This window comes from Schistocerca cancellata, chromosome 4 (assembly GCF_023864275.1).
Source record: "Schistocerca cancellata isolate TAMUIC-IGC-003103 chromosome 4, iqSchCanc2.1, whole genome shotgun sequence".
In the NCBI taxonomy this organism is placed as follows: Eukaryota; Metazoa; Arthropoda; class Insecta; order Orthoptera; family Acrididae; genus Schistocerca; species Schistocerca cancellata.
The window spans coordinates 865,920,841-865,946,020 of record NC_064629.1 but is presented as its reverse complement, the minus strand read 5'-3'; the positions used below and the strand labels follow the sequence as shown (position 1 = coordinate 865,946,020).

Here is a 25,180-nt window from a genome sequence, read left to right as displayed (position 1 = left end):
GGTGAGATTCAGTCTCTGAGGTTCTGCTGTGGTGGCATGTGAAGTAGGTGGTTTGGCATTGTCATGCTGCAGGAAAACATTTCCCTTTCCTATCAAACCCTTGTTAGCCATCATTACAGAGTTCACAGCATTGTGATGTAATGCTCTGAATTTGTTGCTATTCCACGATCAAGGAAATTAACATGGGTAACACCATCTGCATCCCAGAACACTGTGGCCATGATTTTTCCAGCTGAGGGCTGCATCTTAAATTCTTTTTCTGGTGTGAGTCTTCGTGTTGATATTCCATAGACTAACATTTGATCTATGGGTTGTAATGGTGTACCAACGTTTCATATCCTGTCACAATTGAATGGAGAAAGCTGTCACTTTCATTCTCATAATACAAGAGGAGTGCCTGGCAAGTTTCAAGTCTGTGCACTTTCATTTCAGGATTCAGTATCTGGTGTACCCATCACGTGCAGACTTTCTGATAGCCAAGCAAAGCAATAATATCACCCACACATTCTTGTGAAATGCAGATTGTGGTTGCAATTTCTCTCTGAATGATACAATGATTGTCCTGAATCAATCTGTCAACATTTTGCTTGTGAAACTCGGTGGTTGCTGTCACAGGACATCCAACTCTTTGTTTTTCATGCAGGTCAGATGTTCCCATCTCAACAGCTTTAAACTTACTCACCCAACATGTTATATCCACAGATTAACAGACATTTGTGAACAAAAAATGTTTATTAGGTGTAGCAAGGCCACTGCTTAATTTCACAAAAATATAAACTTCCTTCAAAAACCAAAAGCTTCTTCTCCTGCCAAAATTTTATAACAAGCCAAAGAATTATGCCACATTATTGAATTGAAATATTAGCAACTGAACTAAATTTAAATTCCTTTGTCTGGTTTTCTCTCAACACTCTCCGGTGGATGCCGAGGAAGTAGACAGGCGCAGAGTCCAGGGTCGTCAGCCGGCATAGCAGAGACGTGGCACCTGGACGTTAACCCGGCGGCTCCAGTTTTCTTCCGCTGATTCCGGAGTGATCATTGGCTGCCATTGGCGGTCCATGATTGGCAAATGGTGATATCATTGTGTGACCATCTGTGCCGGAAAAAGGCTCATGTGTGTGTGTGTAGTTCATGGATGATTGAATGTTTGGCGGGAACGTCTCTAGCACCGGCTGGCGGAACGCACCTGTACTAAGTTGCAGGTGCCGCTTAACTCTGTCGTGGTAGCCAACCGTTGTGTTTGTGTGGTTGTGCGTGCCATGGCACAGTGACACACAGTACTCACATCAACACAATCACCATACACTGCTTTCATTCTCTGATGAATCTCATTTGGGGTGACACCTTCTGCTGTCAATAATTCAATGACTGCACATTGCTTAAATTGCATTGACAGACCATCTGTGCAGTGTTATATACTTTACACTGTAATAACACAACCATTCAATGCGAAGGCTTCCTGCCAACTGGAGCTGTAGAGCAGAGGCTACAGAACAAGCCAGTACCTGCCGCATACTAATGCTACCAACTGTTGAAGAGTTACGAAGGTGGAGGCATTACTTTTCAGTCAACCCTCATATGACTGAACTTATCACAGATTAGTTACATGACACATTATTATGACTGGAAAACTGTTTATAGTGTCTGACAGAGAATTCAGCACATTATAAAACCCCACATGCAACATTCGCAGCATCAAAATATGGTGGAATAAAATTGAAGATGGTAAAAATACATTCTGAAGGTACCTTTATGTTTGCAGTTGGCACCGAAGTCAAGAGCACTCTCCAAATGACTGCAAAAGGGTGCCGGGTTAGGTGAATGTGTAGAAGAGAGATGCAGTGGCAGTCTCCACTCTACAGGGAAGACACACACAATCCTCACTGTATATGACTGGGCATTTTCCTTCTAAAGTATGGTACAAGCACTTAAAGTAGCTTTTGGTCCCTCACCTCCATGGTGTATCAGTAGCTCTTTAGCTTGTCCTCAGTATTTAGTAGTTAATACTGCATACACAATACAAAATACCTGTTATGTTCATTAACACTGCAAAATGCCAGACAGAGCTCTCCTAAAAAATACATTATTGACAGGGCCCCCACAGTATTAGCCTCGAAAGTGTTTCCACTTCGGTGCTCAAGTATTGCACAGCTCCTGCTAGGCCAATATGCTAGTGATTTAAAATGACTGAGGAAAAAAACAGATTATTACAAGAAAATTTGCTAATAGTCACAGGATTTATGATCCTGATAAACTCCAGATATAGCTCAGTTTCTCTGATGTAAAAATTTGCTTTGAACTGAACAGATGATGTTTTCCTGGAGAGAATTCAACTGATAAATTAAATGTTAATCAAGTATTTGTAGTTTAACAGAACCTATGATCAATAACTTTAATGAACACCATTTCCTAAGGAATGTAATTTGATGAATTAAGATTAGACCTCCCCACAAGCTTCAAATTAAACAGTACTGTACAATCCTGTAATCTGTAAAAATGAACTCCATAGAATTCCATGCAGTGTGCTGTACTTGTTTGCTTGTATTTTTCTATCTAGTTTTAATGTTTTTCACAATGCAATTTCTTCTCAGACCTTACTTCTGAGTGCACAAGTGCTCACAAACCTTCAGTTACAAAGCACTCCTACCCACATGTGCACACACAGACACTTGTAGGAAAGAAATAAATACACAGAGGCAACCACCACTCAGTCCTAAAATACAAAGATTTGTCTCTTTTTTTTTCTTTTCTAATATTTGGACAGGTATCAAATTCAAAAATATGTATCAGGCCGACTACATGGACTTTATCTCACAAACACAGCAAGGTGATTTCCCTACTTTGGATATTAGCCAGATCAGTGTTAAGCACTGCTCTAGTGGCTGTTACCATAGGAGATAATGAAGCAGTGCCTGTTCCATTTAAGATGTAGAAAGCTGGATACTCTCCCTCTGTTATGTTTTCTACTCCCATCAATAACTAATTTTTTTTTTCTGATTTTTATCATATTTTCAATATATTTATTTATGTAAGGAGTTACATATACTCAAATACGTAATTCCACTTAAGTTTATTATTCACTTGGTTATATTGAATGTGCTGATTTCAGTGATTCAGTTAGTTTTACTAGAAGTTCTGTTAACTAAAAAATATGGCTAACTGAAGTTAATACTACAGTTTATGTGTACTATATTTGGTAAGCTAATATGTAAATGCAGCTAAATGGACATACACCTATGAATGGCAAATGTTCTGACTTCGTAGCAAAATACTTTGATTTACATGAAACTAATTAACTTATGAAATAATTGGCACTGAAAGTTCACACATTCACAACTTTCCATTGCCAATTCTGCCCCAGTCCTTGCTAGATTCTGCACTTTGACGCTGTACTTCTGTTGCTATTTTTTTCCAGATAGATTACACCCTCATAAATTGATCAAGCCAATAATTAAGATTTTGAATAATTTATCACAATTTAAAATAATTTTCAAAATGGCGACCATACTCATAAGTGAATGGAAGCATAAAACAGTTTTATACATTTTTATAATTTACTAACCTTCAACATATCCCATAAACTAAACAGCTGTTAAAATTCATAGTCCATTCAGAATGAAAGAATCTAATTAAGTTGTTTCTCAAAACACAACATAGTTTCTGAGATCAACAAATCAACAAACACATGCACACCAGTCCTTAAATAGCCCACACCATCCCAAAATTGACAGTCTAAATAAGCAAGTGAGATCTATGTAGATTAGAGTCTTTGAGGTCCAGTCATCATGTTAACATTTCTATGTTAGTTCAAGTAAGAGCCTGCAACTTGTATCCATTCACTATGTGGGGCAAAATTTGTCATAACAAAGTCTGCAACTAGGAATCATATGAGTAATAATTATGTCTGTCGGTACAGAAAAGTCTGCATACTGGTCTTAATATGGCTAATACCTGTGTCTGTAATGAATCCAAATGTATGAGAAAATATGTGTTCAAATAACTACTCTTCAATTTCTGGGTATGTATTGTGTTGTGTTTAGCAGTTGGTTTTATCATTGCGGTAATTTTACTGAAAACTGTATTGTGTGTACAGTTAATTTCATATTTTTACCACTGCACATTTTTCCACTGTGAGGGTCAACAGACAGAGTGTCATTGAATAATAACTGGTTTATTCTCATCTAGATATGTTGACAAAGGAGGAAACGTAATCTCCTATCTGTATAAACTGTGTGCTATCACAAACATTATAATTCTAATAGAAGTGGAGAAAAGCCACTTAACCCCAAATATTGACTAGTGTACATAATTTTGCATAATCTGTCTTTTTAAACCAGTTTTTGGTGAGTTTAGCAGGCACAATATGAGACTTCAAGAATCAAGGAACCAAGGATAATATCATGCACTCTGAGGCATTTGTGGTTTCTAGAGAATGTAAATCAAGGCAATGACGCACATGCTTGCATTCTAGTCTTCAGCAAATGCCACCATATATTCAGTCCACAGCTCGTGGTCTCGGGGTAGCATTCTCACTTCCCAAGCATGGGATCCTGGGTTTGATTCCCGGTGGGGTCAGGGATTTTCACCTGCCTCAAGATAACTGGGTGTTGTTGTGTCATCATTCATCCCCATTACGGTCAGAGGAATGCAATGGCAAACCACCTCCGCTAGGACCTTGCCTAGTACAGCGGTACGGGTCTCCCACATCATCTCCTATGCTCTGTCAAGGAGTATGGGACCTCATCATCATCATCGTCATCACCATATATTCAACATACAGATCTTAACCAAGAATCAGATCAACACTGTGGATAATGTTGCATATTAAATTATGGCCAAGTGATTATATTGGCAAGTAATCCATGCTGTAGTCAAAAGAGACCATGCAGTATGCACCTGTTACTATATATGCCCTTTTTTCTATCTGCTGATTATGCGCACATGTCATTGTCTCAGTAACATGCCCTGTAAAATCCATAATGTTGCAGTACAAAAGATCCATTAAACAGAGGCTAATAATTCTGCTCAATTTGAGCTCAATAACATGTCAATGTCAAGCTCTTCAATGTCAGTGAGACATACTGGCACTCAATTTCAGGTTCATGTGTATGTTTCATTGGACAATTGTTTGATGAGTGAACTCAGCACAGCATTGACCTTTCTGGTCACAGAAGATGTGGTGCAGCTGTGTCTTACATGTCTTCTATATCTGTGCAGTTTTATTCACTTGTTATTGATACTTATTTGTATATGTACACTTTCTTAGGATTAATTCTGACCACTTCAACTGTCATAAATATTACTATATTTTTTTAAAAAAATTATGTTTCTAAAATAATCACTCTCAAATCTTACAAGAATTAAAAATAAATTGAGAACTTGAGCCACACCTTTTCAGTTTTCTTGTGACAAATGCCATTTTTAATTCCACATGTTGTAGGCATACAACTGCCTTCCAGCTTTTCCAGGTATGCCTGCATGCTGCTCAGGCCCCAGCCTTTTGCTCCATTTTCTTCCCAATGCTTGAAATCATTCGGGTGTCCAAGAGAGTGCACCATATAATTTATTTGGCCACTTCCACCTAGACCACGACCACGCGGCCATGCTGAAACCTGTACAGTAACAAACATTGTACTTCACTTTATATAGAAAATAAAATTCATAATCACTGTTCTAAAATGCTTATGGTTGTTCACAAATAATAATCTAAATTTTTGCTTAATGCTGGAATTTGCAGAAATTTATAGCTATAAAGTTTTCAGCTACAATGTTAACATTATAAATATACCAGACAAATATTATTTCTTTCTGCCATCTAAATGAAATCAGAAAAGTACTTCCATTTCTAGTTAAATGAAGTAGCACTCTTCTATATTTGTTTGAAAACCTGATGTTTAAATGAATGAAAGGAAAGTTCATTCTAAGTCACAGAAGCAGTAGTCAACCTGTTGAAACTGTAAATTTGAACTGAAAATCTAGTAAAATCTCACCAATTTGATGGGGAACAGATTATTTATTGATCCCTTCAGTTTCTGATTTTTACAGCCTTCTAAAAATGTTAACACTGAGTCTTTCCTTTTACAGTTCAAGGATAGCTCCACTCATACTGTGACTGTTGGTGTCGTCATTCCATACACACAGTTGGGCTCTTAGCTTGGTGGCTTATATCTACCTGAAAGTGGCATAGAGATATCTTATCAAGTGTTCACTTTCATGGAACTGTATATTTGTTATTGAAAAGGAAGACTTACCAGGGAAGGAATCAATTATGGCCTACGTAAGAACTATTCTGGCATTCCCTATTCTGGCTCGAGATGGGCTACCCAGTACTGCTTTCAATGGCATTAATAGTGGCTGTTTCTAAACTACATCTCACTTGGGTAGCTTCTCAAGTACTGTACTCATGAGGGTGAATTATCCCTACTCAAGTTTCCCGTCAATGGATACTTCTTTTAAAGTATTGAGAATCAAATCTGTATCTTCCATATGACAGTTTGATGTGGTGACCACTTAACTATGGAGATGGGTAAGTCTGAAACACATACTCCATAATTATCTGTCATTTACCACTGGATCAATTGTCATTTTGCATCTGGTCATCACCTTCTCCTTATTAATGTTACTTTCATCTCTGTTGTCAAACAGACAATTACCAATGCGGCAAGGGGTCATAGAGTACTAACATTTTAGTGACTTCTGTTTGAGATGTTAATGAAAAGCATTTTCTTCCCCTGTTGGCTCAGCACAGAGTTATCAATAAAACTTCCCCACAATCTGTTTTTACTTTGAATTTTTTTAAATTTACTCAAAGCTTAAAGTAGAATTTAAGTTTTATACTTGGCAACTTGAATATCCTAATTTATTTTCTAGTGGTCTCTATAAATCACTTCAAATGAAGGACACATTGGCTTCTTCTATAAATATTTAAATATTTATTTTTGTTTTCATTTGGCAAGTTTGGTTTAGTACTCCATTTGCAGTACCCTCTCTTTCAGTGGCCGTACACCATAAAAGATGTTGCTTTTTTCCCAATGTACCAAAAGTATTAACTGAGTACTCAAATATTTTATTTTGCAGTCAAACAAGTCACTAATATAAGTCTGAAACTACTGCTGGAAAGATGAAATGAGGATACATCACACCATTGTAACACTTCTTTGGAGTCCAGTTTTTGTGTTAGGTTTTAGATATATCATGTTGTGGTGTTTATGTTGGCTCATTACATAACACAAATTGAAAGAGAGAAATAAGCAGACACACACCAATGAACCAAGAAAAATACATATAAAAATCATCTTGTGGAGCTGAATAACAGTGTCTGTGGGCTGAGAAATCCATTGTACAATAAAACTGCCACACAAAGAAAATTTGTCACACTTCTATTTTATATTAAGACAGTTAATTTTTTTTCTCGTAAAACCAGAGATAATACTGCTAACTATGCCTAAATAAAAATATTTCTTTATGTAAGCTGCTGCATATACATGTCTTTAGCTATGTCACAGAGTATATTCTGTATATTTGATTGTTATAACATCAATCAGATGTATTATATGGCCTTTTAATTGTATAAATTGGTACAAGTAACAGTAACTTCAAAAAGCCATATTCAGATATTTGTTATGAGGTGGTACTCAAAGTTCTTACTTAGCCTTGTCTCTTGAAGAAAGTGTTGGTGAATCTACTTGATGATTTTCTCACTAGCCTCTCATAGCACAGAGGCAAGAAAAAAAGTGGCATGTTTGAAATGCATGCATCATTGTGCCATAGGACAAGTAATATCAATTTAGAAAACACAGCAACATGGGCACAACAGTGGGAAACTTGGCTCTGCCTGTCCAAAGCTGGGATAAATGGTGAGTGATGCAGGAGTAACATCTCTGAAAAAAGCCTTGGTCTAGCTGACCCAGCTGGTAGTACCTTGTAAGGGTCACTTGGCAGGGTTACAGGTGAAGATGGTCAACAGTTCTGAAGGTGGAAGAGGATCATATGGCCCAACGATTGGTGAAGCAGCGGAACTATCTTCATGAAATGATCAGTAGTGTCAGGAAATAATCTGAGGAACCATAAAAAGGGAAGCTTTGTCTTCAAAGTCCTCAAGGACAGTGAGTCTAGATGAAGACACCCTTGAACCAAAATCACATGGTCATCCAGATTGAGGAATATGGTGGCAGGCCAGTTACCTGTCATTTGTAAAAGTCTTACATTACCAAAAAGCCCAATACTTGCCTCAGAAGTTTGGATGGAAACTTGGAAAATGAAAATGGCTATGGAAAAGGAGCATGAACACAAAATGATGGCAGAAAGTGTTAGAAATTCCACAAGAATTAAACAGCCTAAAGACAGACACTGTCATGCTAATGTAAATTAACAAAAAGAGAATATGCTCAGATATGTTGAACAACTCTATACAGGTTTTTTGTGAGATGATAAAAGAATAATGACCAAAAATAGATGTCAGACATGATCAATACAAAATGTAAAATAACATACTTCAAGACTGTAAATGAAAATCTCATACGAATTAAAACATGTTAATCTGAAATTCCAGCGACGTTCTTGGGTTTGTATGCAATATTTGATAATGAACTATCTACTAACAAAGATGAGTTCTTTGAAACGATTAACAATGAAATTACTATACTAGGAAGACTAGAGAAAATACCATCCTCAGGGATTTAAACAGTAGAGAAAGTCAAAGAACAGAAAAAAAAAAAAACAGTGGAGCCATATGGAGAAGTAAATTTGAAAGATAATGGAGGAAGGCTAATAGAAATATGTCAAAGTCATTAGCTTAAAATACTTAATGGTTACCATAGATGCATAGAAATCCTCACATTTACATGACTGCAACCCACAAGAAATCGGAAATTCGTCTTTGTCCATGTAATAAGAAAACAGATCATGAGCATGCTGATTAACAGTGTTTGGGTGTATAGAGATGTTACATGCGATTATAGTCATTAGGTCATTACAGCAATAGACAAATTTTTTATACAGTGTAATCATTACATTAGTAAATAGAGCAGTACAGCATGCCACAGTTTTCAGCTTAAAATTCTATGTCACAGTCAATAAAGGCTTTTAATTTATAAAAGGGGTTGGTAACAAGCCATTTATTCAAATTTTTCCTAAATGCACATTGTGGAAGCTCTTGTACAATCTGAGAAAAATTGTTAAATAGTGTATGGCCCACTATCTCATAGCTATTGATTGTCTTTGATAGTCTATGGTGTGATGTCTGTATATACTTATTTTTCTTTTGTTGTGACTGTGAATATTATTTCTACATTTTACTTCATGCAGATTCTTTTTTGTATAGATTAACACTTGGTGTATATGCAGGTTTATAACAGCCATTATTTTACAATCAGAGAACTAGGACTTAGAATGTGCTTTATGTTGAGAACATGTAATGACTCTGATTGCTTTCTTCTGCAGAGGTAATATGTTTTGAACATGGAATGAGTTTCCCCAGAGAATAAGTCAGTATGACATAATGCTTCAAAAAAATGCAAAACAAGATGTTTTAACATAGGCTACTTGTACACATTTAATAAGACACCTTAAAAAGTAAATTACTCTGGAAAATTTAACACTAATGTATTTTATGTGTTGCTCCCAGGACAGTTTTTTTTATCTAAGTATACCCCCGAGAGCTTTATATAACTGCGACCATTAAAACGACTTTGATCCTTTAGATGAAATACCACTTTCTGTGTTTTGGTCTTGTTCAAGAGAAACCCATTTGAACCAAACCGGTATGATGCTTGGACAAGTGTATAGTCAACAGAATCTTTTGGCTTATTCAGATCATTGTTATAATTTAGGAACATAGAGTCATCTGTGAATAGCACCTTATTGGAGCTTATAAAAGAGGGTAGGTCACTGATCATGACTAAAAACGAAAATGGTCCTAATAAAGAAAGATCACTGCAGATGTCCCACCATAATTTGTTTCTTGGTAAACTTTTCTGTGCCACTACACACAACTTGCAACCTGTCTACAGTTTTGGAGATTAGTTGTTAATAGTTTTAGGCTGTTATCACTGATGCCACAGAAATGGAGTTTCTTAACAAGAGTGTCACATCCTACACTGCCAAATTCTTTACTCATGTCACAGGCAGTGGCACAAGCTAATCCATTCTTCTGAGACACTTTAATAACGTATTTTATTGCAGACAACACTTTATATGATAGTAAATGAATACTCTCTCACAGAAACTCAATCAGAAGCTTGGTGATACAGAGAAATCTGTAGATGAAGGGTATCAAAACATTATAAGCCTTGTTCAAATGGCAGGAGAGGTAGCTCTTGGAAAAAAGTGCAGAAGTAGGAATAATGAAACAGAAACACTAGTCAGTCAAAACAGATATACTGTCAGAAATGGTTAGCCAGTAAAACTGAGGCAGATAACAGTAATTATACATAATTGAAGAGAATGACAAGCAAGCAGTGTCAGCTGTTAAAACAAATTGTGGGATAAAAAGTGTGCTGAGATTAATACACATTTAGGAGGAGCAAGATATTCAGAAGTATGGAAATTTATTCAAAGAGTTAAGTCAAATGAGAACAATGAATCCAGATACAATTAACCCTGTAACTGCTCCAGACGTGTTAAGGGGAGTTGGAATGCCGGAAAATGGAAAAAATTCACATTTTCAGTTTTTAACCTTATAACTTAATTTGAAATTTTCTGCTTAAAATGGTGCAAAATTTGTTAAGAAATTCCAATTGGAAGTATTTTTATTTAATTTTTCAAAATTACATGTGCGCCCAGCAAAGTTACCCATCTTGTGATTTGTACACATTTAAATCTTCGCATTTCCGAAAACATTACATATAGAAGGCTGTGGATTTCACTCTTCAGTTGTAGAATCTTTGATCCTTCCATAGGTACCATTGTTTTTACGACTAGCTGTGTTTATTGTTCAGTTTTTGATCTGTGAGTGTTTGTTTTGAGCCTCGAGTTTAGTTTGTCGCTCATTTGGAGTTTGTTATCTGTCTTGTTTTGACTTTCAGTGGTGAGTGCGTAGTTTCTACGATGCCTAGGAGTGCATCATTATTTAAAAAGCGAAAGTTTCGCGGTAATAGATTTACAAATAACGTTTGTTCAAGTGATTCTGCTTCAGCACCTGTTGATGCTGGTGAAAGTTCTGACGTTTGTACAGCTGAGATGTGTGAAGGAGACACGCCCACCAGTGCATCAAAAAAGAAGTTATCAAACTGTGCAAGTGAAATTACAGATGAAGCTTCTAATGAACAATATGTTTTAGTCGACTTTCCTGTTTTTACTGAGTTTATGAAGAAATGTTTGTGTTGTAATCTTTGTGGAGGTTCTTTTGATATGAACATAACAAAATCTATAGGACTTTCCTGCAAAATTGCTATAGTTTGTGCCAGTTGTGAAAATGAGACCTGTTTTTGGAGCTCTAAAACATGCAGTAGCAATTTGTTTGAGAGTAATATCAGGCTAATGTATGCAATGAGAGCAATTGGTAAAGGACATACTGCTGCTCAAACATTTTGTGCCATAATGAATCTTCCACCTCCACCTGCTAAAATTGACAATTACACTGAAGTGATAGGAGATGCTGTTCAGTCTGTAGCAGATTTATCAATGAAAGCTGCTGCCAGTGAAGCAAAATATATAAATGAAGGAAACCCAGATATCCCTGTTGCTTTTGATGGAACCTGGCAGAAAAGGGGTCACACATCCAAAAATGCTGTTGCTACTGTTACTAGTGTGGACAGCGGTAAAGTTTTGGACTATGAAGTGCTCACTAAACATTGTTACCATTGTGCATCTGGTAAGATAGAAGCAGCTCACATATGTAGCAAGAATTATGAAGGTACGAGTGGAGGCATGGAGGCTGCCGCTGCTGTGAAAATGTTTAGCAGATCAGAAAAAGAACGGGGAGTATTTTACACAAAATTCCTTGGAGATGGGGACTCCAAGGCATACAAAAGTGTTACAGAATCCATGCCATATGTCAATAAGACAATAACTAAACTAGAATGTGTCGGTCATGTTCAGAAACGAATGGGCACTCGTCTAAGGAAACTGAAACAGAATCTGAAGGACAAAATTTTGTCAGATGGTAAAACCATTAGAGGTCGCCTGTCAGATAAAATTATAAATGAATTACAACAATACTATGGTATGGCAATAAGAAATAATGCAAATAATTTGCAGGAAATGAGACAAGCTGTATGGGCCACATATTTACATCGATCATCAACTGATGATAATCCTCAACATTTTGCTTGTCCAGATGGTCCTCAGTCATGGTGCAATTATAGAAAATCTCAAGCTACTGGGGATCCTTATCACCATAAAAATTATATTCCATTGGCTGTTATGGAAGTAATTAAACCAATATATAGAGACTTGGGGCATCCTGATCTTCTGCGAAAATGTCTTCATGGTTGTACCCAGAATCAAAACGAGTCGTTCAACAACCTCATTTGGACTCGTGTACCTAAGAATGTATTTGTTGGGATAAAAACATTGAAATGGGGAGTCAGTGATGCTGTTATTTCATTCAATGATGGTCATATGGGTAGGCTAAAGGTCATGGCAAGGCTCGGCATTGCTCCTGGTATCAACACCATCAGAGGTCTTCAGCTTCTGGACAGCGTGCGAGTAAGGAAGGCTCAGTATGCAGCTGAATTTAATACAAAAAAAGCAAGGGCAGCAAGGAGAAGAAAGCTTCTAGGTGAAGAAGAAGAACTAGAAGATGACCCTGATTACTCTGCTGGACACTTTTGATAATAGAATAAAAGGTATTTGTGAATTTTCATAATAAATTACTTTAATCGCATTTTCTGGCATTTGACATTTTTAGTGTTACATGTACCTTTATCTCATAAACCACTCAACCAACAACATTCAAATTTTCAGAAATGCTGCAAAACAGTTCAAAGAGGCCACTGAACTAGAATCATGACAAGAACTGGCTTATTCTCTGAACTAGGGAAGTTTATGTTATACTTTTTCCAATAAAAAATGGCTTAATGGTAAAAAATTCATAAATACTATACCAACAAAAAGAAAACATTGGTTCTAGTTCAGTGGGCTCACAATATATGCTGAAAACCTCTGCCAGAATTTCAAAGTTCTGAAGATAATAGTTCCAAAGAAAAAGGTACACAAAGTTAGCAAATTTAACATTGGCGAGATAGGGCATTCCAACTCCCCTTAACGAGCGTGCCTTTGTGCCTATCCCTGTGTGCTCTGAACGTATTTACGCGCATTACCAGTCCTTCTACCTGGTACTCTGAATGTGTCTACGCATAGACACATTCAGAGTACCAGGTGGAAGAACTGGTGGTGTGCGTAAATACATTCAGAGCACACAGGGACAGGTACAAAGGCGAGCATGTTAATATGTCTAGAGTAGTTAAAGGGTTAATATGTATGAAATCATGCATAAACCACTATGAGCAGTTATTGACCAAAAACAGGGAAAAGAACAGAAAATGCTGTCACAATTTAGCATGCGACAGACAGGTATTGTATACAAAAGCAGGGTCCATATCTTTCAAATAAATATAAAATAGTGACCTGTCACAGCTTTGCACAGGTAGCAGTAAGTATCTACAGATGGACAACATGTGTGGCACAGCAGTAACAAATTACATACATGGAACTTCATCATGAATCAGTTTATCTTTTAGTGAAAACCATATCAAACTCCTTACAGTAGTTCCTGAGTTTGGTCTCCATACACAAACAGAAAATTGCAGCAGGGGACTTTAATTTATAACATGTATAGATATATATGTTTATGTACAGATTCCGGTCAAACTTTGGACTCTCTGGAGTTGCAGCAACTGTTTACTGTAGTGCTTTCCTGCCAGACACTGCACCTTCTGTAGCTGATCAGCTCGTAGCTCCCATCACTGCCATGAGATGTCAACCCGAACACCAATTAAATATGGAACAGGTATCAATACATATGTCACACATTGATTATTATTATTATTATTATTATTATTATTATTATTATAAATTATATGCAAAACCTTCCTCATGGCTCAGTCTATATGTCAGTGAAAACCATATCAGAATCGCTACAGTAGTTCCTGAGATTAGATGTACATACAGACAGAAAAATGTGTGGGGGTTGGGGGGTGGGGATGGGGCACTTTAATTTAGTAATACATATATAGATTGCAAAAAAAGTAGCATTTATTTTTTGTAAACTAAATAATGCTTACTTATAACTATAGTAGCATTACATAAAGGTATCATGCTCTACTAGTACTGAGGAATTCAGTAAGGAGAATAGGGATTGTTGGACAGGTAAACTGAACTGATTGGACTACTTAACAAAAATTTATTTATTTATTTGTTTACATTTTTGCATGAAGGCCATCAAGCTGATGACTTTTGCAAATGTCATACATAGGTTTAGTAGATTAATATAGATAACACTTACATGCAGTAGTGATACATACATTCATCCTAATATTCTAATTATATTCTGTAGCACAACAGAGGGCACCTAGATTAGAATTCACTGAGTGAATATAAACATTTATTTACTAAGAAGGCTTTAACTCCCTGCAGAACAGCTTTTGTTCACAAGTTTTCAAAGTATGTGGCAGCTTGTTGAACCATATCTGCCCATTAACATAAGGGATATTGTCTCTTATTTTTAATTTTGTGCTCTGAAAGAAGTTGCCCTTACTTCTAGTATCATAATTATGTGTATCACTGCACTTATTTACTTCGTTTTTACTATTCAGAGGAAATATAATAAGTTTATACAAATACAAGGAATTTACTGTTAAAAACCTATGTTGGCCAAAAGTTTCATGACAGGACTCAGGAGTTTAGTCCACACATTAACCTAATGGCTCTTTTCTGTGATAGTAATATTCTATTCAGCTGCAGGTCTGCCATACAACCCTACAGTTTAATACTGTAATTAAGAAATGGATAAACTGTTTCATACCAAACAATTTTTAACATTTTAATTGGGACTATTTTTTCCAACTGACTTATCAGTTACAAGCTAGTGCTGATTTTCTCACATACAGAAGTAATGTGGTTTACCCAATGAAGATTTTTGTCTAGATGGGCACCAAGAAATTTAATGTTATCCCTTTCTGCTGATGGAATACCACAAATATTTTTTATTTCAGCCTTGAGAACCAGTTATCTTAAATGTTAGTATCTGGGATTTACTGATGTTGGTGTATACACCCTGGTGTAGAAAATATATGGTTATTTCAATCATACCCTTAGCTGCAGCTGAGTGTAATGTGTCAAAGTATTTTTTATAAAATAAGAGGGAGGTGTTATCAGCATAGCTTACTATATGCGACTTGAAGGTTGTGTCATGTAATTGACATAAACCAAGAAGAGAAAGGGACCAAGGATCAATCCCAACAGTACTGTATCTCTAGAACACTGGAAATGTATTATTATCTATTTTACATGAAAGTTTAGTACACTGTTCTTGATTTGTCAAGTATGTGGTGAGTAATCATGCAGATGAGTCCTTGATGTTGTAAGCCTTCAATTTCTTAATGAGTAACCCATGGTTGACTGTGTCAAAGGTTTTGGAAATATCTAAGAATATGCCTGCTGTCTTCATACCTGGGTCTGGGGGGTGTACACATTATGGAGAAATTCAGCAACTGCAGTAGTTGTGCACTGATCTTGTTGTTTCTCTGTTAACAATTTGTTTTTGTAAAATAAGCAGAGAGCTAAGAAACACCTTAATAAAGGTAGGGATCAATGATATTGGGTGATAGTTTGAAACCTCTTTTGTATTCCCCTTCTTATTCACTGGTTTAACAATGCTTATTTTTAGACTACTAGGATAAGTGCATTCTTGAACACTACAGTTTATGAGATACATTAGTGGTTTGACTCTTTCTTTTATATATTTTTTAAATGCTACACTTGACATACCATCCCACGCTATCAAATTGTCATTATCCATATTAAGTGCTTACTTGGACTTTGTGTATAGCAAGAACCTTACTGTTTTCATGTCACCTCTCGCTACTGACATTTGCTGTAATCAAAGTTAAATATTGTCAGTTTCTTTCTAGGAATAAAACTACTAATGTTATGTGTTTCAACTGTTGTATAGCATTCTGAGAATGCTACATCCCTTAGGCAGCCTATTAGCAATGAGTGGGCAAGACCCCACGACTGACGACAAGGTGTTAGAAATGATCCCCATGCCTGATGGCCACTGACTTTTTTTGTCTACTGTGCCAGTGCCTTAATTTTCTCTTGTCTTTACTTTTCAGGGGCACTCATTTTGCTTTCACGGTTTCTTGTCGTTTTTTTTAAACAGTGTTTTCAGGTGGGCATTGCTGAACATTTCTTTGATTTTATCATTGTTCATAATTCTTGCCTTATATACTTTTTTCAATTGTGTCTTCCAATATGACCCCCCCCCCCCATCACACCTCCTGCTCGGGTGCCACAGCTGCAAGTGTTAGATGCAATACAGCTAATGCAGCTGTTTCAGTTTCAGGCAAACCAGATTTCTATCCTGCTCAACACGGTGCAGTTGCTACTCGCCAAAACTGCACACCTGACAGAACAAGCACCATGTACTACAGCTGCTATACCACCTTTTCAGCAGTTTCGTGACAAAGAAGAGGAATGGCTCAAGTGGTTACAACAGTATGAGACACATGTACTTGCCCACAATGTCCCAGATACTGTAAATCTTCCATATCTGTTATCCATGGTAGGAAGTGCAGTGTTGGGATTAATTCGAAAACTCTTACCTTATGCCACTCCAAGTGAACTTGCTTCCAACCAAGTAGTACAGGCCCTAACAAACTATTACGACCAACAAGTGAATGTGGTAGCAGCTAGGTTTCAGTTCTTTAATTGCAAAAAATGGTCAGTACAAATGTATCACAGATTTGCAAGGTATGAAAAGGAAATGCAAATTCAAATGTGCTTGCAGTGCTTTATATTCAAATATTATGTTGCGTGATTCGATCATGTACAATGTATCTGATGTCAAAATCAGAGAACAAATTTTGAAACAGTCTGATCCATCAGTTCAGCAGGTAGAGCACATGCTTGAGTGGTACAAATTTGGTGCCTTGTTGGCTGATCCATTTGAGCAGCCAGCTATTTGTCGGGTTGGGTATCTTAGTTGCGATCACCCCATTCCCCACCGGCGGCTTGTGCTAGGCCAGCCAAGTAAACAACCTTCCATGCTGCATATGCAGGTTTGCTAAACAGGCAGCTACACAGGCAAACAGAATTAAGTTTTGCCCTCATTGTTATACATGGGACAAACGCCAAGACTGCCCCTCCCGACAAGCTCAGTGATATGCTTATGGTAGTAAAGGACATGCGCAATCTGTATGTTTGCAATGGAACAAACATCAGAATTTGGCCCACTCACAAAAATCTAGTCACAAGGGTCATGTCATTAATGCAGTATATTCCAAGTTTGCTGCTAGCAAGCATGCAGTTTCTACAGTAATATGTCAGTCAAACAAGTTCATTTACTTATTTTGTGGGAAACGTGAAATTTTCATTGAACACGGGTTCCTCTGTAATGTTACTAAATTGTCACACATATTAACTGTTAGGCTCCCCACACCTGTCTAAGACTATCATGCAACTGATGGCTGGTAATGGACAAGACATTGCCGTCTGCGGAACATGTACTTTGCCTGTCATGTACCACTCACATACACAAACAGTGACTTTTACAGTGCTACATTCACATGATTGTAAGAACATATTTGGTCTTGATTCTTTTGATTTGTTTAGTTTTAACATTCAGGACAATGTGTTGTCAGTGTCTGCATTCAGTGCAAAAGATAGTGTAGCTAGCGTGCTAAAATAAATCCCAGAGCTCTTTTCTGAAGGTTTAAGCAAAGCTAACAATATTGTTGCACATATTACACTGAAAGACAATGCTCAGCCTAAATTTTTCTGAGCCAGAACTGTTCCCATTGCATTACAGGACAAAGTCATTGCTGAACTTAAGGAATTGCAAGATAACGGAGTTATTGCACCTGTATCAGCTAGTCAATGGGTGAGTCCACTGCTTTTGGCCCCAAAACCTTCAGGTCACATTTGTCTCTGTGTTGACATTAAGTCTACAGTCAACCCACAAACTCTAATTGATACTTATCCATTGCCACACCCAGAGGATCTAATGAACAAATTAGGTGCTGAATGCTACTTTTCAAAAATTGATTTGGGTGATACGTATCTTCAAATACCACTCAATGAAGAATCTCAAAAAGTATCTGTAGTACATAATTACTCATTTTGGATTGTCATGTTATAAACAGCCAAGGTGTACATCCTCTGCAGTCGCATTTGTTAGCCGTACGCGATTTGTCAGTTCCTCACAATATCACAGAGTTGCAGTCAGTTTTAGGGAAAATGAATTATTATATTCGCTTCATACCAAATGCTGCACAAATTGCAGCTCCATTGCATTGCTTGCAATGCAACAATGTCCCCTTTCCTTGGACAGATGAGTGCAAAGTAGCTTTCCTAAAACTTAAAGACATTTTGCTCAGTGATCGATGCTTAGTTCATTTTGATCTTGAAGAACCAGTTGTATTGCAAGTTGATGCTTCCTCTTAAGGAATCAGTGCTGTGCTTTTGCACAGAATTGGTGATAAAGAGAGACCTTTGCTTTCGCATCAAAAGTATTGTCCAAACCTCAGTGTAACTATTCACAAATTAAAAAAGAAGTTTTGCCTAATGTGTATGATGGCACCAAATTTCACCACTATTTTTTTGGCAGGAAATTCTACTTAGTAACGGATCACAAGCCTTTGCAGTCCTTGTTTCATCTGATGAAACTGGTTCCTGTATGAACTGCCCAAAAATTGCAAAGATGGGCTTTGTTGTTGTCTCAATACCAGTAGGAGATTGTGTATCATCCAACAGCTCAAGATGGTAATACAGACACGCTTTCACATCTTCCAATTGGCCCTGACACAGACTTTTATGCTTCTGCTACATCTTGTTGTCACATTGATACTCAGGATTCTGAATTGCTTCAGTCTTTCCTGATGAACTATAGAAAAATTGCACAGGCTGCAGAAGCTGATCCAGATTTTAACATTTTGCTCAAATACATTTGCACATCTTGGCCTCGCTCATTGAATAGCATAAAGAACTCTGTAGTGTTCCATTACTTTGCATGCTGGCATAGCCATGCTTGCACATTGACACAGCCACGCTGTACAGAAAGGTGTAATTCTTGTTCACAATGACAGTGGACAGTCATGCATGTTGATCCCTAAAGCTTCACAAAAAGAAGTGTTGCATTTACTTCACCAAGGACACTGGAGGATTGTTGAAATGAAACAGTTAGTACATTGACACTGTACTTGGCAGGTTATGGATGCCCAAATAGAACAGACAACGTCACAGCATCACGTGTGTGTGGAAAATCAGTCCACACCGCCACAAAAAGTCACTACTTGGCTTAAGTTGCAATTGTCATAGCAACGTGTGCATGTAGACCTCACAGGACATTTTTGGAACACCCACTGGTTGGTTGTGGTTGACTCACATAGCAAGTTTCCTTTTGTTGTGACCATGCACTTGACAATGTCAGGTAGCACGATCAGGTGTTGTCTTTGATTTTTTGCCTAGAAAGTTTACCTGTTAGACAATGGCCCTCAGTTCACATTGAGTGAATTTGAAACATTTTTTGAATGCAATGGCATACTGCATCTAACTAGTGCACCGTTCAATCCACCGTCAACTATTTCTCACCTCATATCAATCGAACCCACGAGTCGGACCATTGCCGGTGGAAATGCTTTGTGGCTGCCGCCATTGCACACTGCTCCACCCTCCTCAGCACCCGGCACCAAAAGAAGGCTGCAAGTATCACTTCACACCACATGACATTGTCTATTATAGGGTTTTTAGTGGCAACAGACAGTGGGCGCGAGGCGAGATTGTCTGTAGACTTGGTGCTCGCATGTTTCTTCTTTCAGGTCCAGATAGTTTGCAGTGCCACCATCAAAATCAAATTTCCCTCAGTCACATACACAATGATCTTCCAATCTCTCCTCCCCCAGATTCATGGGTTCAGAGGACAGCGAGGCCACGACACCATCGGATGACCCCATGGAGACGGAGCCTTCACCTCCTCTGCCTCCTCTCATCCTACCGATGAAGCTGGACCCATCCACACTGCACCAGTTGCTGCCTTCTTCCTCTAGTTCATGGCAGTAGGAGGTGGACATGTACCCTACTGGTCATTTTTCGGGGGACGTTTCCACCAGAGCACAGGCAAGATGGTGGGGTATGGCCGGAAGCTCGATTTTGCCGGCGGCCACAGCTTCCAGCCCATCAAGGTGCAAACACTCCTGCATTGCCCTCCATGGCCACACTCCATACACAACAATGGTCCATCACTTTGGAGGGGAGGAATGTTCTAGCGTCACCACAAGTGATGGAATGAAGATGCGGAATGCATGAACAGAGAAGACTGAGGAAATGGCTAACGTGCATGAAACTGGACCATATCGTGCCAAGAGTGACACCTGGAAGAAGTGAATATAAACACCACTCCTGCTAGCCTCGACTGCTCAGATTGAGCCAGTCTGCAATAAACATTAGTGATATGCTATCAGATTGTCATGATCCATATTAAGTGCTTTCTTGGACTTTGTGTATAGCAAGAACCTTACTGTTTTCGTGTTGCCTGTTGCTAGTGACATTTGATGTAATCAAAGTTAAGTATTGTCAGTTGCTTTCCAGAAATAAAATTACTAATGCTATTTGATGGAATTGTTGTATAGTATTCCAAGAACACTGCATCCCTTAGGCACCCTATTAGTGATGAGTGGACAAGACCACGCAGATCCTTCCACATGGTAGATTCTATCCCACTTTCAAAGAGTTGATATTACTATTGCTCATAGCTCACTTCTTTTCAAAAGTTTTTGGTATTATTTTAGAAACAATTTTTCTATATTCTATCTGCTGTGTAAGGTGGTTTGAGTGATGAAAGTCTATGTTACTATACTTAACAGAGTCTTCAGAAGGCTTGTTAATGATTGCATAACCTGTCCTGGTAGAACTAGAATCTGAGATCCTGGTATCCATGGTAACTATATTTCTAAGACAGTATGAAGTTAATACATCTACAAGTTCATATTAGCTATGTTGTTGGAGTTTGTATCAATGTTAAGGTCTCCAACTGTAGTAAGGTTATTGGGACCGCTTTGCCTAATTATGATATTGAAGCTATTGGGAAAATCAATTACATCTGCACAAGGTGGTCTGTATATTCCTATTAGCTTTTGTTTTACTACGTTCACTCCATGCCCTTTTAGTTGAATTGCAATACCACTTACTTCTAATATCCAATCTACACCATATTGCCCAATAAATTTAAGTTTCTTAGACAGAATATGTTCACTCTCAAAGATTGCCACACCTCCCACCTTATGCTGTTTCCTACAATAACTGTTCACCATTACATAACTATCTAGTTTATAATAGTTAATTTCATTACATTTTAGGTCATGTTCAATTAAAACTAACATTTGTGGCAGATGCTCCTTTACAAATACCTGTAGTATACTGAGTTTCTTCCTAAGGTACTGCACATTCAGATGTCTCATGCTAAGTGCTGCCTGGGTTTTTCTCTGTTTATGCATCTGTGGATGTTGATAATGGAACCAAGATTATCTTTGCTGTTGTAATTATCTTCTACATGTGTAATTACAGAGTTCACAGGGTTCACTTATACCTAGTTTGCCTGATAAATCACTGCTGTAATGCATATTTTCTCTAAACAAGCTTCAGGAAAATAACCTAGTGCTATTGCTTCCTTATCTTTGATGAATGGGGGACAGAGAACTTTTATTTCATTCACTAATTTTCATTTTTCCCTCCTGTTCATGTGTAGTCCATGCTGGGTGTGTTCATCTCGGTTCGTTTTGTTAACAGCTATTAATTTTACATAGTTTTTGTGCACTGAATTGTGAGTTTCTATTTACCTATTAACACAAAACCACTTTCGAAGGTCATATCGTACTACTACATTTGTTGCAATAACATTGGTGTGGTGTATTTGTGGTAATAAATTTCTGTAACTTCTCAGTGCTGATTTGCTTTTATTTCTGTATACATCACTGGCACCGCCTATAACCACAAAGCAGTTGTCTTTGTTGCATTTGTTTGTTTCCATGGTTATGTTTTCTACCACAGAATCAAATGCAGATCCATGTCTGAGTTTAGCAAATGCTGAATAACCTAAGTTCATATTCTCACGAAGGGAAACAGAGAGGCTTTTTCTGTGGCTATCAGCATAAATTAGGAGTTTTTACATTTTTTGTTTGTTTTTCTTGGCGTTTAAACATTTATGTTTAGAGCTTCATTGGATGTCTTGTTGTGTGTTGTTTTGCCTGTGCTAGTAGTTGCTTCACAGTCTCAATCTTGGGCTGGGTTCTTGGACAGTACAGGAGAAGTTGTGAGACTTGCATTTTCTGCTTGCTTGTGCATTTTCTTCAATAAATCCTGTTTCTGCTGTGATGAATGGATGCTGTTAGCTTCACTCTCATTGGTATTATTGGTGCAAAATTTTTCTTACACATTATTCTTTTCAAATGAAGGGCTGACTACAGATAACAATGGTTCTATTTAACCTAGGCTGCAAAATTCATTAGTTTTCATTATTTATATGAATAAAATGAGCTTCAGATAACATACCTGGTCTTTGAGACCCCAAGATGAATGTTTCTGTGGTAGAGTGCGATAGGCCCAGTCACTTTCAGACTGGGATCCCTGAAGTAAAGGAGCTGCAAGTGGTACTGATGAAAGCCAGTTTGGTACACCACCTGCCTCTATAAGTAGGACTGAAGCATGTGACTCAGAGCTCAGACGTGAAGCTAGCACACAACCCGCTGTTCCTGCACCCACTGCAGTGACACAAAAGAGTGTGCATATCACACATTAATACACCAATTACCACTCTCTCTCTCTCTCTCTCTCTCTCTCTCTCTCTCTCTCTCTCTCTCTCTCTCCATGGCAACTGGAAAAAGATAATTAACAGGTGTGACCAAATTACCCTGCACTAGGAAATTAGAGTTCTGTCTAATTGAAAGGACAAACTGCAGTCAAAAGCTAATACTAGTATTGTAAGGTCCTGGATTGTGGTATCAGAAAAGTAAAATATATTTACTACACATGTTAAACAAAACACCCAAAGAATAAAACAAAAATGACCTGCAGCATTACATCATGTGAGAAAAACTGTTGTTTTTTTTAAGTGATTTTATGGTCTATTTTATAATATAGTGGTCTTAAACTAGAAAAATAATACTAACACTTGAAAATCACATTACAGACCACGCAAAAACTCACATTCCAAGTCAATCAGAATTGAATGACTTAATACACTATCTAGGATTAACCACTTAAAATGCTGAGATGTTAATTCCAAGATTGCTTGTCAGACGAAAACAGCAAGATACTTAAATTCAAATGGAATCACATATTACTTCAGTAATTCATGTTCATGTATTAATTGTGATATTGCCATTGCTTTGGTAGTGAGGTTTACATAAAATCAAAACAATTGACAACTGTTCATCAACAGTTCTTGTAGGTGTTCATTCAAGAGAATTAAAAAAGTATTATCAGAGGATGTAAAACCTTCTTTGGATACTAAATTATGAGAAACAACAATAATACGGTATTCACTGAATGTGCCAGGTACGATAGTTACCCAGGTTTCCTTTTCTTACAGAAAAGTTGTGGTTAGTCATTAAAGTGTGAATTTTAACCATTTGAGGGTCATCTTCTCAGCTGTGTATAGACAACTAGGGCTCATTACACATTTCACCTAAGCACTGTATATTTCTTTTGTAGGACAAAATTAGCTTCACAACAGGAACTAAGGTAAATATCAAAAGAGAAATTTTCATTGAACCTCACATGAAGAAGCTGATACACCCTGTAGAAGTGTTTCATAGATTCTTAAAAAGAAAATGCAGAGTACAGAATTACCAACAAGTGGTTATGTTTTTCTTGACCTTTTCCATTACATTATATGGGGAATTTTGATATGTGCAGCTTCTAAGTATCTACAGGCGGCAATAGTGAGCACTGGGTGCACCCGACTGCAAATTGTTGCTCATGTTGGCACCAATGACTCCTGCCGTCTGGGTTCAGAGGTCATCCTCAGTTCATACAGGCGGTTGGCGGAATTGGTGAAGGCGGAAAGCCTCGCTCGCGGGGTGGAATCAGAGCTACGTATTTGTAATATCGTTCCCAGAAACGATCGCGGTCCTCTGGTTTGGAGCCGAGTGGAAGGCTTAAACCAGAGGCTCAGATGAATCTGCGGAGATGTGGGGTGCAAATTTCTTGACCTCCGCTATCGGGTGGAGAAATGTAGGGTCCCCCTGAATAGGTCAGACGTGCACTACATGCCGGAAGCGGCTGCAAGGGTAGCGGAGTACGTGTGGAGTGCACTTGGGGGTTTTTTAGGTTAGAGAATTCCCTCCCTAGGCCTGACAAGACGCCTCCTGAGATGCGGCAAGGAAGGAGTAGGCAAAATGCAACCGGGAATAGCAATATTAATGTGCTAATAGTAAACTGCAGGAGCATCTATAGAAAGGTCCCAGAACTGCTCTCATTAATAAACGGTCACAACGCCCATATAGTACTAGGGACAGAAAGTTGGCTGAAACCAGACGTAAACAGTAATGAAATCCTAAATTCATATTGGAATGTATACCGCAGAGACAGGCCACACAGTGAAGGGGGAGGAATGTTTATAGCAATAAGAAGTGCAATAGTATCAAAGGAAATTGACAGAGATCCGAAATGTGAAATGATTTGGGTGAAGGTCACGGTTAAAGCAGGCTCAGACACGGTAATTGGATGTCTCTATAGGCCCCCTGGCTCAGCAGCTGTTGTGGCTGAGCACCTGAAGGATAATTTGGAAAATATTTCGAGTAGATTTCCCTACCATGTTATAGTTCTGGGTGGAGACTTTAATTTGCCGGATATAGACTGGGAGACTCAAACGTTCATAACGGGTGGCAGGGACAAAGAATCCAGTGAAATTTTTTTAAGTGCTTTATCTGAAAACTACCTTGAGCAGTTAAACAGAGACCCAACTCATGGTGATAACATATTAGACCTTCTGGTGACAAACAGACCCGAAATATTTGAAAAA

At 37.9% G+C, this 25,180-nt stretch overlaps 1 protein-coding gene across 2 annotated transcripts in view; it reads right to left on the bottom strand.

Annotated features, from left to right (window-relative positions):
- The window catches only part of LOC126185001 (neither inactivation nor afterpotential protein G-like), a 227,410-nt gene that overhangs the window by 172,621 nt on the left and 29,609 nt on the right, over positions 1-25,180 (bottom strand). For both annotated transcript variants that reach the window (XM_049927720.1, XM_049927721.1), the window contains exons 3-4: positions 22,708-22,916; positions 5,391-5,612 (exon numbers count right to left, since the gene is read on the bottom strand). In XM_049927720.1, the coding sequence (XP_049783677.1) occupies positions 5,391-5,612; positions 22,708-22,916 (431 nt within the window). The remainder of the gene's footprint in view (positions 1-5,390; positions 5,613-22,707; positions 22,917-25,180) is intronic.